The sequence below is a fragment of the Lampris incognitus genome, chromosome 7 (genome assembly GCF_029633865.1).
Source record: "Lampris incognitus isolate fLamInc1 chromosome 7, fLamInc1.hap2, whole genome shotgun sequence".
NCBI lineage: Eukaryota > Metazoa > Chordata > Actinopteri > Lampriformes > Lampridae > Lampris > Lampris incognitus.
Window position 1 is genome coordinate 39,719,524 of NC_079217.1, and position 14,425 is coordinate 39,733,948.

The 14,425-nt window shown below is 43.4% G+C and overlaps 1 protein-coding gene across 2 annotated transcripts in view; it reads right to left on the reverse strand.

The window, feature by feature from the left end:
• Positions 1-2,265: 2,265 nt before the first annotated feature.
• The window catches only part of veph1 (ventricular zone expressed PH domain-containing 1), a 206,884-nt gene continuing 194,724 nt past the window's right edge, over positions 2,266-14,425 (reverse strand). For both annotated transcript variants that reach the window (XM_056283081.1, XM_056283080.1), the window contains one exon: positions 2,266-2,746. In XM_056283081.1, coding sequence (XP_056139056.1) covers positions 2,564-2,746 — 183 coding nt within the window. In that variant the 3' untranslated portion in view covers positions 2,266-2,563. The remainder of the gene's footprint in view (positions 2,747-14,425) is intronic.

Genomic DNA, 14,425 nt, shown 5'->3' on the forward strand with positions numbered 1-14,425 from the left:
ATCTAGCAAATCTTTCTTCAGGAAGAAGTGCTATCAGGAATCACTTTTGCTGAAGTTGTCATATACATTGAGGAAGCACGCCTCGATGACAGCACAGCACCAGTCTTCAAGCTGGCTGATCTGGCTCATCTATTCAGGTCGAGGTTGAAGCTGCTTAGTATTTAGCTTGATGCTACAGTGACCACTACAACATTGATGGAAAGACTCTTGGCTCAGATCCCAGACCTGCAAGCTCTCTTTTCGGCCAGTTGAACCTTTTGAAAGACAGCCTGCACAACTGATTCCACCAAGTTTCTTGTCAAGTAGAGCAGCTTCAAGCCTTCATCTAATTTATCTATCTGTATATTTCTGGGTAGTTCATTCATTTTCAGGAGACTTTCAGCTAACTACATGTATGCATTCCCAGCGTCTTTCTTCTATGTCAGCATTGGGTTGGTCAGTGTCTCATTATGGTCCTGTTGGCAGATCACACACAGTCCCCAGTTTATCTTGTTTGCAGGCTGTGAATCAGAAGATATCAAGGGTGTTGGACACCCTGTGTCTTTTAGCAGAAACCTTTTTGACATAGTCAATTAGTCACCACCACCATCACCAGCTTAGTTATTATGTGACCTGCAATAATACAAACACCACAGGGTCAGTGCAACATTAGTCAGAAAGAACATCTTATATTTTAGAACTAATAAATTCTACTAGTACTTCTCCTTCTGGTACTTTAGTACTTGTACTAGTATTAATACTCGTGTACTATTACTACTACTACTACTATATTTGTCAGTGAGAGGTCAACATTCCACAGAAGTATAGGTATGTTACTTACGTACTTCTGTACTTTTGTAAATAATAATAATAATAAAAAAAACAATGTTTGCTCTAGTATCTACCATCAGACAAAATAATATTACGAGAACTGTTTTTACTGTTTCAAAGCACTATATAATAAGATAATGAAATGATCAGTTACTTAGTAAAAGTCCATAGAATTGTGAGCATTTTATTTGGTTCTCAGTGTTACTAGGATCTAGACTATGTACGTTATTGCATGTGGGTCCAACAGGATAGGAAAGTTTGACCAACGGCTGGTGGCCATTTTGAAAAATGGCTGCCATGGCCACCAGGGTGCAAGTTTGTGATAGCCCAATATCCAGTTTTGTTCTCAATATTAACACCTACCAAATTTGGTGTTTTTAATCACAAAATAAATGATTGTTATATGTTGAACTATGCCGCCCCACTAAATAGTTATTTGAACTGAAATATTAACTCCAATATACCCACGCACATGCATGGCCACACACACTTCCACATAAAAGAGCTGCTGTCCCTTGCTGCCCCCCCCCCCATCAGTGTATTACAGTAAAGGAAAACGTAATGGAATAACACTATATTCTGTTCAAATGGCCATATCCCACATAAGAAGTTCATTAAGACAACCAAGATTTGTGGACGAACATTAATGCCATTTGGTCCACTTATTTTTGCATGCGCTCATGCTCAAAAACATGTACACACATGCACACACACGTCTCCAGTTTTGAATAAGGTCTTCATCTGCTGTCTATTAGTCTCCTCTTTAACTTTTTGTGTGCTCCAAGAGTCACTGTTCACTCCTATTACTGCTACATACTGAAATCCTACGTGTGAGGTCATCCATTGAATCATTATTGCTGAATATTAATTGTCTCGTTTGACTCCATCTCAATCACCACTCCTCGTCAACTCCTCGTCAAAACCTGAAATCTTAAACTTCTATTGATGCAGATTCCTGTTATAGTTCAAAATGAGGTTGGGTTATTCTTCATCACTGGATCATGTTGGTCCTTAAGGCTCTCTTATTGAAAAGAAGAAGTTTGATTTGAAGTGTCTGTATTGCTTGGTCCTGTCAGTTGATTATATATATATATATATATATATATATATATATATATATATATATAAAATATATAAAATGGTCCTTAGTGTAACAGCATTTACTGCAACTATGAATATAGCTTTCATTATAGGTGGATAAATACAGATAATGTCTTGGTGCTGGTTTATTTTAAGTCTACTATCTGGAAATACTGTGTAGGAAGTCTTGCTGAGGAATGGTTGATAGGAAATTGCTCATGATGGTGTAATAGAAGCTGCCTTTGTGCAAAACACTACAGAGTATAGGTGTCAAATTAATGGTGATTTGTGCTACGGGTAGAATACAGGTGTGTTTAGTCCATGTGGCCTGTTCAGTGTTAGCATCTTTAGAAGCCCTGACATTGCCTTCCTGTTCTTGCTGTAATTTGTGTTTGAATGCTCAAAATTATCCCTTACAGCTGAATAAAAACTGCTGTTTTGTGCCTGCGTGTGAGTGAAAGTGGATAATTGTGTGTATCAAAATGTGTGTGCTCATATGCCCATGGGTGAACGTGTGTATTTTCTGTCCTCAGAGGTCTCACGGATAGTGTGTGTCTTTGTCAATGCGCACTTAAAGCAGCGTGTCCCAGTGTGTGTTTAACATGCATGTGTTTGTGGATGCATGTGTGTGGGCACGTGTTGGCCTCTGGCCGTGTGTCTTTCCTTGCTGGTCTCAGAGGTAGGTGGTAGCCTCTCTGTTTTCTCTCTCCCTGGCCTGAGCTACAGCCACGTTGATGCACTGCAGCCACTGCTCAGCGTGCTTCTCATCCTGCGCCTTCAGGACGTACGTCTTGCTTTCAGTGAAGATCTCAAAGGCCCGTGGCAGACCCCGCTCCCTACGCTTCCTAGCGACCACCTGCAGAGAGAGAAGGAAAAGAAGGGGAGGAGCAGAAAAAGGATATAAAGAAACCAGAAGAAACTGAGAGGGTTTTACATTCATGCACATTTCTCTTTTCTTCCCAGGAAAGTGGCTACTGCAGTCTGTGGAAGCTATCTGTGGTAGTAGTGGAGTGGGGTTTAGCGTCGGCTGGAAGCTGATAGAAGGAGCAATGGTTTGCGGGAGAGCAGCCGTTTCTTTTAGCAGGGAGGCCTCAGGTGTGCCTAACTGAAAGACTATGCTTACATACTGCAGTAAAACTGACTGACACTGACACAGATGTGGACATGGGCAGACACAGAACCGGGGAGAGAGCGACAGAAAAGGGAGCCAGACGCAGCTCTGAGGGAGAGCGAGCGAGGCAGCAGCAGCTCCAGCACCAGAGCTTACCGGCCCACAAGGAGCGTGCAGAGATGGAGAGACTTTAAATAAACACTGTGTTACCGGTGAAACCGTGCCCTCCCTTCATCCGAATCCCTCCAGTGACTACAGTTGTGTCACACTATCCTTCATACCATCACTGAGATCCCGTCATAATGATCTGAATTTCTTAAAACATACATCTGCACACTCTTTTTGATAACATTTGTTACAGGTTTCATGTGTTATATTCATAAAATGTGTTGTTTCAAACATTTTTATTATGAATCATGTGTACAGCAGTAATACAGACTTCCGCAGAGTGGATATCATGCTGCATTTCAAATGTTTAACAACAAAAGACAAACGATACAAGGGAGCAAAAAAGGCAAAAAGAAAAAACAAGCAAACAAATGAAAAAGAAAAAGAAAACAATTACAGTACCATGGAGAACACAGATTAGATAATTTAACTAATGTGCAAATAATATACCCCCTCCCAACAGCTTTTTTTTTTTTTTTGGGATTTCCCCCCCTTTTTCTCCCAAATTGTACATGGCCAATTAACCTATTTTCTGAGCTGTCCTGGTCGCTGCTCCACCCCCTCTGCCGATCCAGGGAGGGCTGAAGACTACCACATGCCTCCTCCGATACATACTGTAGCGAATTCGGGGGGCAGTCCGAGAATGGCCACAGCCGTCCGCGAACCCGTCTCCCGCTCCGCAAGCGACACCGTTAACCGGTCGACTAAAGGGTCTGACCCGTTAGTCAAGGACCAACGAGTCTACTTATCCATGCACGTTACAATATGGAGTCACTAGCTGCTTCTTTTCACCTGACAACAGGGGCGTAATGAATCAGCACCGGGCCCTAACGCAAGATGGTCAAAGCGGACCTTGTAGTAATAGGTGGGATCAACATAACACGCACCTCTAAACACAGATGAAAACATAACGGTGATGGCGCACCAACACATAGGCCTACATAAACATTATGGTGACAGCGCACCAACACACAGGCCTACATAAACATTATGGTGACAGTGCATCAACACGTACAGTGCATCCGTAAAGTATTCACACCTCTTCACTTTCCTCACATTTTGTTATGTTACAGCCTTATTCCAAAATGGATTAAATTCCTTTTTTCTCATCAATCTACATACAATACCCCATAATGACAAAGCGAAAAAGGTTTTGTAGAAATTTTTGAAAATTTATTAAAAATAAAAAACTGAAATATTGCATGTACATAAGTATTCACACCCTTTACTCAGTACTTGGTTGAGGCACCCTTGGCAGCGATTACAGCCTCAAGTCTTCTTGGGTAGGAAGCTACAAGCTTGGCACACCTATATTTGGGGCATTTCTCCCATTCTTCTCTGCAGATCCTCTCGAGCTCTGTAAGGTAGATGGGGAGCGTCGCTGCACAGCTATTTTCAGGTCTTTCCAGAGATGTTCAATGGGGTTCAAGTCTGAGCTCTGGCTGGGCCACTCAAGGACATTCACAGACTTGTCCCGAAGCCACTCCTTCATTGTCTTGGCTGTGTGCTTAGGGTCATTGTCATGTTGAAAGGTAAACCTCCGCCCCAGTCTGAGGTCCTGAGCGCTCTGGAGCAGGTTTTCATCAAGGATCTCTCTGTACTTTGCTCCATTCATCGTTCTCTCGATCCTGACTAGTCTCCCAGTTCCTGCCGCTGAAGAACATCCCCACAGCATGATGCTGCCACCACCATGCTTTACTGTAGGGATGGTATTAGCAAGGTGATGAGAGGTGCTTGGTTTCCTCCAGACGTGACGTTTGGCATTCAGGCCAAAGAGTTCAATCTTGGTTTCATCAGACCAGAGAATCTTATTTTTCATGGTCTGAGAGTCCTTTAGGTGCTTTCTGGCAAACTCTAAGCGGGCTGTCATGTGCCTTTTACTGAGCAGAGGCTTCCGTCTGGCCACTCTACCATAAAGGCCTGATTGGTGGAGTGCTGCAGAGATGGTTGTCCTTCTGGAAGGTTCTCCCATCTCCACATAGGAATGCTGGAGCTGTGTCAGAGTGACCATCGGGTTCTTGGTCACCTCTTTGACCAAGGTCCTTCTCCCCCGATTGCTCAGTTTGGCTGGGCAGCCAGCTCTAGGAAGAGTCCTGGTGGATCCAAACTTCTTCCATTTACGAATGATGGAGACCACTGTGCTCTTCGGGACCTTCAAAGCTGTAGAAAATTTTTTGTACCCTTCCCCAGATCTGTGCCTGTACAATCCTGTCTCGGAGGTCCACAGACAATTCCTTTGACTTCATGTCTTGGTTTCTGCTCTGACATGCACTGTCAACAGTGGGACCTTATATAGACAGGTGTGTGCCTTTCCAAATCATGTCCAATCAATTGAATTTACTACAGGTGGACTCCAATCAAGATGTAGAAACATCTCGAGGATGATCAGTGGAAACAGGATGAACCTCAGCTCAATTTTGAGTGTCACAGCAAAGGGTGTGAATACTTATGTACATGCAATATTTCAGTTTTTTATTTTTAATAAATTTGCAAAAAATTCTACAAAACCTTTTTCACTTTGTCATTATGGGGTATCGTGTGTAGATTGATGAGAAAAAAAAGGAATTTAATCCATTTTGGAATAAGGCTGTAACATAACAAAATGTGGGGAAAGTGAAGGGGTGTGAATACTTTCCGGATGCACTGTATATAAGCACTGCACATTGACAAGTCAAATAAATAATAAATAAGTTCTACTTACATCATAGGCGCACTCTCCTGGCTTTTCGTTGTGCGAAGTCGTCAATTAAACCATTAAGATCCAGCTGGCGAGCACGAGCATTCTCAGTTGAGAAGGTGGCGAGTCCAGACAAACGGGCCTGCCCAATTGCGCTCCTCAGATATGACTTGATGAGCTTCAGTTTTGAAAATGATCGTTCTGCAGTTGCAACATTCACTGGAAGTGTTAAGAAAAGTAGTAAAACTACAGACTTCCCCAAAGCTTGCAATGATGCAGTTGTTGTCCACGATCAACATGTTGGCTAGTTGTGGGATTGTTTCGACGTTTCAGATATTTTCTCTTAAATAAGCACGGAATGACACGAGTGGCATTGGAAAAGCTGAAGTGATGTCATTTTTGTAAATATCACACAACTTGTTTGCTTGCTCAAAAAGTTCATCATCTGTTGCAGTGCACAGTGTTTTAGGATGCACAACTTTGAATGTGTCCACTGTTGTCCTCAAACCCATGAATCACTGTGTCAGCTGAGAGATCACAATGTCGAGAGCGGCATTGAACACAGCCATGAGAAAACAGGACTCTGCGTCGGCTAAACGTTGGTCATGACAAAGTTCATCAAAATGCCCTTTCACCGTCCTCCGTCGAGTATCCTCGAATGTTTTGCTCACCCCCCATTTCTCTGCGAGAGCCTGCGCGGTCTGTTTGGCATCCTCAAACCGGTCTCGGAAGGCCTGCAGGTCTGCGATGGTGCTGTCTAGTAGCCTAAGTGTGGCAAGGTCCGTGTTTTGGGCTTGGAGAAGTTTGGACATGGTGTTTGTGCGGTCCAAAATCTTCATAGTTTCCTCGTGTTTCATAGTTTATAGATTGCTACAGACTACTTTATGTAAAAACCATAACGGAGAATGCCTTTTTGCGGGTATATACGGCTCGCTCCACGGGCCCATTCACCTCCATGGGCGGGGCCCAGTGCAGCTGCGCTGCCTTTCTTGGCCATATTCGGCCGTGCAGGGCGGGCCCCAAATTATCGCGGGCCCCTATGCAGCTGCATACCCTGCATATATGGTAGTTACGCCCCTGCCTGACAGTGAGGAGTTTCGCCAGAGGGACGTAGTGCGTGGGACGATCGCGCTATTCCCCCCAGTTCCCCCTCCCCTCTGAACAGGTGCCCCGACCGACCAAAGGAGGCGCTAGTGCAGCCACCAGGACACATACCCAGATCTGGCTTCCTACCCGCAGACACGGCCAATTGACCTTTCGCAAAGTCCCCCCCCCCTTAGTTACTGTTGCTATGCCCGTCAAGCATTTCAGAACTATCCAGGAAGTAGCCGGAAAACACCAAAACATAAAGGAAGAAATCAGCACATTGTGTGGGTAAAAGTAACAGTAATAATACGTTAGCTGTATTAGCTATCAATAATAGCCAGTAGCAAGCTTAGCTTGGAGCAGACAGGTATTTTTGTTGATTCTGGATGGATTAAGCTGGCCATGGGGTCTGCTATACTGCGAAATCTATTGCCGACATTGCGCTTCTTGCGTTCTGGGTTTCGGGAAGGGAAAGAAAATTACACCCCCTCCAAACTTTTCAGATATCTAGTATCCGATTTGCAGATCCCATAGGCACACCGTTTCAGCATTTTGCTGTGTTTGAAAGCTTGATGGACCGTTGCTAAGGTAGGATTGGACAAGCACCGTTCTGGGGCGGTACTTTGCGAAAGGTCAATTGTGTCTGTAAGGATGCCCGACCAAGCCGGAGGTAACACGGGGATTCGAACCGGCGATCCCTGTGTTGGTAGGCAACAGAATAGACAGTTATGCTACCTGGACACCCCCCAACCTTCTCATCCCTGAGCAGTGCCACCTAGGGGTGATAAACACTACTGCTTGTGCAGTGCATCTTTACTGTCCGTCCCTTCCACGTAGGAGATCTTTGGTGTCCAAATCCTTTCAAATTCATCCAGCCTGTCATTAAGGATATGTCGGATTCTTTCGAGGTGTAGGGTATCAGTCAATGTTGTTATCCAGGATTTAAAAGTCGGCACATCTTTCTTTTTCCCGAACAAAAGAATATGTTTCTTTGCGCAAAGGAGACCATAGGACAGGAGATGATGCTTTTTGCTCTGTAGGTTTTTAGAGTTTTCAGATGTGCCCAGTATAACCAAAAAGGGGATCTGGTCTTATTTGGACTTTAAATGCTCTTGAAATCATGAAAAATATTGCAATATTCTTTAATTTAAGACATAATGCATAGATAGCTATGAAGTAAATCTACCTCTGCTTCTTCACATTTCTGGGAAGATTTTTTTTTGTAGCACTACCTTCAAGTAATGCAATACGTGTAAAAATTTTAAACTGTATCAAACAGTGCCTAGCATTAAGGGAGCAGCTATTAACATATTTCAGACCCTTGCCCCAGATGTCCTCTGTTTCTATCCCCAGTTCTTCTTCCCAGTCCTTTTTATACAGTTCATATTTACTTGTCCATGGTCATGTATCTTATCTTATCTTATCTTATTGTATATAAATGAAATTGCATGACTTTCCACTACACAGTGTCTCAGAAACTAATCCAGCTTATCGGGTGTTGCGCTCTCAAAATTGTGAAGAAGAGTCTTCAAAAAGTGTCTAATTCGGAGGTATCTAAAGAAATCTGTCTTTGACAGCCCATATTTCTCCTGAAGCTTCTGAAACAATGCAAATGTACCCTGAATGTATAAACCCCCAATGCTATACAGTCCTAATTCCCTCCATCGGTCAAAGGCTCCATCCGTAGTTGAAGGAGTAAATGCTGGACTTATCAATATCGGCAGTGTACAGGATAGAGCTCTAAATTTAGATTGTTTTGCTACTTGTCACCAGATCTGAATAGTACTATGAATAATCGGATTGTGATTACAACATGATTTTTTTTTAGATGAATGGGAGACATTATAATAGCACCAAACGAGTAGGGTACACGTCCTCTCGCTCCATATCCAGCCAGCTGGTAAGCACAATCATCTCATCCAGCAAGTAGGACACACAGCGAATGTTTGCCACCTAATAATAGCGCCTGAAATCTGGTAGGGCCAGCTCCCCACTCGCCTTACACTTACACAGATGACCCCTCCTCATCCTACAGGATTTATAGTTCCAGATAATTGGAAGAATCATAGAATTCGTTTTTTTTAAGGCCTTAGTAAGGTATATAGGTAAGTTTTGATAGAGGTATAACAATTGAGGGGGACAGACCATCTTAACTGCATTTTACCTATCAAGGAAATTGCGAGTGTTTTCCAAAACTTTAATTTGGTCCTAAACTTGTCTAATATCAGAATCAGGATCATCTTTATTGGCCAAATATGATTGCACATAAAAGGAATTTGACTCCGGTGTAGAGGCTCTCAATGTACTTACACAGAATAACACATCAGTCTTCAGGAATACATACAAGGAATGACTATATACAGGTGAAAGTTTCTGTGAACAGTAAACAGGACACAAGTAATGCAAAGAAGTGAAGAGTACAAGGAGTACTGAGATAAATATTAAACAGTAAATAAAGATTTTACTTTATATACATATAGTAGGTGATTTTTTTATGTGCAGTATACAGCAAGTTCAAATATACACTAACGAGTGAAATGTATTACACATTTGTAATTTAGACTAAAATAAATATATATGATTTGTAGGTACATTGTGTATTATCGTGTTCCAGCATTATTGCACAGTGCCACAGTGAGTTACCTGTTCATAAGTGTGACGGCGAGGGGGAAGAAATTGTTCGTGTGTCTGGTGGTATTGGTGTACAGTGTTCTGTAGCGCCTACCAGAGGGGTGAAGTTGGAACAGGTTGTGTCCAGGGTGTGAGGGGTCTGCAGTGATTTTCCCTGCCTGTTTCCTGACTCTGGAGGTGTACAGGTCCTGGATGGTGGGCAGGTTGGTACAGATAATCTTTTCTGCAGATTTGACTGTCCATTGTAGTCTATTCCTGTCTTGTTTGGTGGCGGATCCAAACAAGAAAATGATAAAAGTGCAGAGAACAGACTCAATGACTGCAGTGTAAAACTGAATCAGCAACTCCTGAGGCAAGTTGTATTTCCTGAGCTGGCGCAGGAAATACGTTCTTTGCTGGGCATTTTTGATGACTGTGCTGATGTTCGACTCCCACTTCAGGTCCTGGGAGATTGTACAACCCAGAAACCGGAAGGAATCCACAGCCAACACAGCACTGTTGAGTATGGTGAGGGAGGTGGTGATAGGGTGATAGGGGGCTACTCTTGAAGACCACTGTCATCTCCACAGTTTTGAGCATTTTCAACTCCAGGTTGTTGTGACTGCACCACAGGGCTAACTGTTTGACCTCCCATCTGTATGCAAACTCATCTCTGTCTTGCATGAGGCTGATGACTGTTATGTCATCTGAAAATTTCAGGAGTTGTACAGATGGGTCTTCTGAGGTTGCAGTAATTTGTGTAGAGTGAGAAGAGCAGTGAGGGGATCACACATCCCTGTGGGACACCAGTGCTGACTCTCGGGGAGCTGGATGTGATTTTCCCCAGCCTCACCTGCTGCTTCCTGTTTGTCAGGAAGTTTGTGACCCTCTAACAGGTGGAGGCGGGCACAGTAGGGTAAGTTTGGTGAGTAGAACGTCTGGGATGATGGTGTTATACACCAAGCTGAAGTCCACCAACAGGATCCTTGTGTACATCCCTAGGGAGTCAAGGTGTTGCAGGATGTAGTGCATTCCATGTTGACCGCATCATCCACTGACCAGTTTACCTGGTAGTAAAACTGCAGGGGGGGCCGGCAGGGGGCCAGTGATGTCCTTCAGGTGGGTTAACACCAGTGTCTTGAAGTACTTCATGACCACAGACATCAGGGCAATGGGCCTGTAGTCATTCAGTCCAGTGATGGAGGATTTCTTGGGGACAAGGATGATAATGGAGCATTTGAAGCGGGAGGAGACTTCATATAGCTCCAGTGATGTATTGAAGATCAGTGTGAAGATGTAGGCCAGCTGGTCTGCACAGACTTTCAGACAGGAGGGTAATTCACCATCCAGGCCTGGTGCCTTTCTGATCTTCTGTGTCTGGAAGAGCTTACACACATCCTCTTCACAGACCGTCAGTACCAATAAGGAGTCAGGGGGGAGATCCTCCCACGCACTGCATCCCCCTGGCAAAACTCCTCATTGTCAGGTGAAAAGAAGCAGATGGCTACTCCACATGAGTAATGACTGGGATGGCTCGGGAAGAGTGGGGTAATTGGCCAATTATAATTGGGAGGGAAAAAGGGGGGGGGTAAAAAAATAACAAGGGAATAACAGCACATCCCAGCTTAATGCCCCTGTACAGGTTAAATGCATCTGAAACTGTCCGATTGGTAAGGATTCTTCTAGCATTAGGATTGTATTTTAACTTAACCCATGAGATAATTCCTGCACCAAATTGAAAATTTTGCTCGTACCACATATAGATAGGGTCATTCCACACAATCGAAAGCCTTTTCTGCATCTAAACTCAAGATGAACATACTGTGCTTAGGTGTCTGGGGGAATACATAATATTGAAAAGGCGTCTGAAATTATTAAATGAATGTCTGTTTGGGATGAACCCTGTCTGATTAGAGTGTATCACATTTTTTAAATATGATTTATTTATAAGATTTTCAACACATACAACAACAACATAGCATAACATAAAACACATATACATAACTTTTAAAAGAAAGCAACAAAAAACTTTCAAGACAAAATAAGACAATTTGGTGACAGTAACATATGATGCATACTGTGTCCTTTTTATATGAGGGAAAAACAAGATTCAGCCAGGAAGTGCAAGATGTTGGTACAGTGCAGGGAGGGTACCTAGTCAGTGGGGACAGAATCCAGTTGGAGGGACCTGAAATGTCTCAGGAAGGATTGCCAGATTTTATAAAATTGTCCCATTAGAGCTATGAAGGGAGTGTTTAATTTTCTCTAACTTCACAAAGGATAGGGCATCCTTTATCCAATGGGTATGAGAGGGGGGATGAGGGCTCTTCCAGTGCACCAGAATAATCTTGCTAATAATGTGAGAAAAGCTACAAGTTCCGCAAAATAGGACGGCAATGAGTGGCCAGTGGGTAGGACACCAAACAGGGCAACTAAGGGAGAGGGGTGAATATAAGTACATGTGATAGCTGAAAGGGAATCAAAAACCGACTTCCAAACCAGGACAGTGCGGGACAGGCCTTGAACATGTGGAGTGACATTTATCACAGTTTGGATCAGCTCCAGGGTAGATGCGGGCTAGTGTGCATTTAGACCAGTGCACTCTATGAACCACCTTACACTGCAGAACCCCATGAAGGGCACAAATAGATGATGTGACTGACTGCCAGACCTCAGGTTTTGGTCAGGGCTAGTACCTGAATGTCTGACAGTTGAATTTGTTGTTGAACTTTTTATAAATCTCATTGCACATCCCGTCTGGCCCGGGACTTACCATTTTTTAGAGAGTGAATTGTTTTTCTTATTTCCTTAAATGTAGTTACCATCTCCAAGGAACTCCGATCCTTTGGTGCTACTGTGGGCAATTTACATGCATGTAAAAACTGTTTCACAATCTTGGATGGTGCATTAGCTCGAGAAGTGTACAATTTTTCACAAAATTGCCAAAACATATTGTTAATATCATTATGTCAGGTAACGGGTTTCAGATTCCAATTTTATCCTGTGACTAGTCCTATCGTTTTCTCTTTTCCGCAGCTCTCTTGCTAGCAATTTGTGTGGTTTATCCCCAAATTCGAAATGGGTCTGTTTAGTAAACATAAACTCTCAAAAAGTTTTTTAGAAAGTATTTGATTGAGCTGGTATTTGAGGGCTGAGATTTGGATCTCGGTGGATGGTTGAGCGGCATTTTCTGTATCTAATTTTGGTATCTGTTCTTCTCACTGTGATCATTCTAAGCTGTCACATTTCTTTTGCAAGGATTGAAAGGAGATAATGCGTCCTCTCACATGCTTTAAAAGTCTCCCACAACAAAATCAGTGAAACATCATTCTTATCATTCATCTCGAAAAACAACTTCATCTGAGTCTCTGAAGTACTCACAATACTGTTGTAAGCAGTTGGGGATCAAACCTCCAGGACCTATAAGTCTTTGTCCTTTTGAGCAGCCTCAGTGAAAAAGAAACAGGACAGTGGTCAGAGATGATAATGTCATGGTATTTGGCATTATGAACTCCAGACAGTAGTTTGCCAGCCAACGAGAAATAATATATTCTGGTGCATACATTGTGAGGAGTTGATGAGCAGGTATGGTGTCAAGGAGAGAAATGTGGAAGTACAGATGGTGGTGGATTTTGTGAAAAGGATGGAATTGGCTGTGCTGAATACATGTTTCAAGAAGAGGGAGGAACACAGGGTGACGTATAAGAGTGGAGGAAAGTGCACACAGGTGCACTTTAACTTAAGTAGAAGGCACGATCTGAAAGGCATTGGAGACTGCAAGGTGGTGACAGGGGAGAACGTAGACAGGCAGCATCGGATGGTGGTCTGTAGGATGACATTGGAGACCAAGAAGAAGAAGCGAGTGAAGGCAGGGCCAAGGATCAAATGGTGGAAGATGAAGAAGAAAGACTGTTGTGTGGAATTCAGGGAGGAGTTAAAACAGGCACTGGGTGGTAGTGAAGAGTTACCAGATGGCTGCAGAAATAGTGAGGGAGACAGCGAGGAAGGTACTTGGTGTGTCATCAGGACAGAGGAAGGAAGACGAGGAGACTTGGTGGTGGAATGAGGAAGTACAGCAAAGTATACAGAGGAAGAGGTTGGCAAAGAAGAAGTAGGATAAGCAAAGAGATGAAGAAAGTAGACAGGAGTACAAGGAGATGCAGTGTAAAGTGAAGAGAGAGGTGGCAAAGGCAAAGGAAAAGGCATATGGTGAATTGTATGAAAGGTTAGACACTAAGGAAGGAGAAAAGGACTTGTACCAATTGGCTAGACAGAGGGACCAAGCTGGGAAGGATGTGCAGCAGGTAAGGGCGATCAAGGATGGAGATGGAAATTTGCTGACAAGTGAGGGGAGTGTGTTGAGAAGGTGGAAGGCGTACTTTGAGGGGCTGATGAATGAAGAAAATGAGAGAGAGAAAGAAGGTTGGATGATGCGGAGATAGTGAATCAGGAAGTGCGGTAGATTAGCAAGGAGGAAGTGAGGGCAGCTATAAAGAGGATGAAGAGTGGAAAGGCAGTTGGTCCAGATAACAGACACTATATGTACAAAAGTATTGGGACACCTGGCCATTACACCTACAGGAGCTTTTATGTCATCCCAGTCTAAATCCATAGGCATTAATATGGAGTTGGCCCCCCCCCCTTTTGCAGCTATAACAGCTTCTACTCTTCAGGGAAGGCTTTCCACAAGATTTTGGAGTGTGTCTGTGGGAATTTCTGCCCATTCACCCAGAAGAGCATTTGTGAGGTCAGGCAGTGATTTTGGACGAAAAGACCTGGCTCACAATCTCCGTTCTAGTTCATTCCAAAGGTGTTCGATGGGGTTGAGGTCAGGGCTCTGTGTGGGCCAGTCAAGTTCTTCCACACCAAACTCACTCAACCAT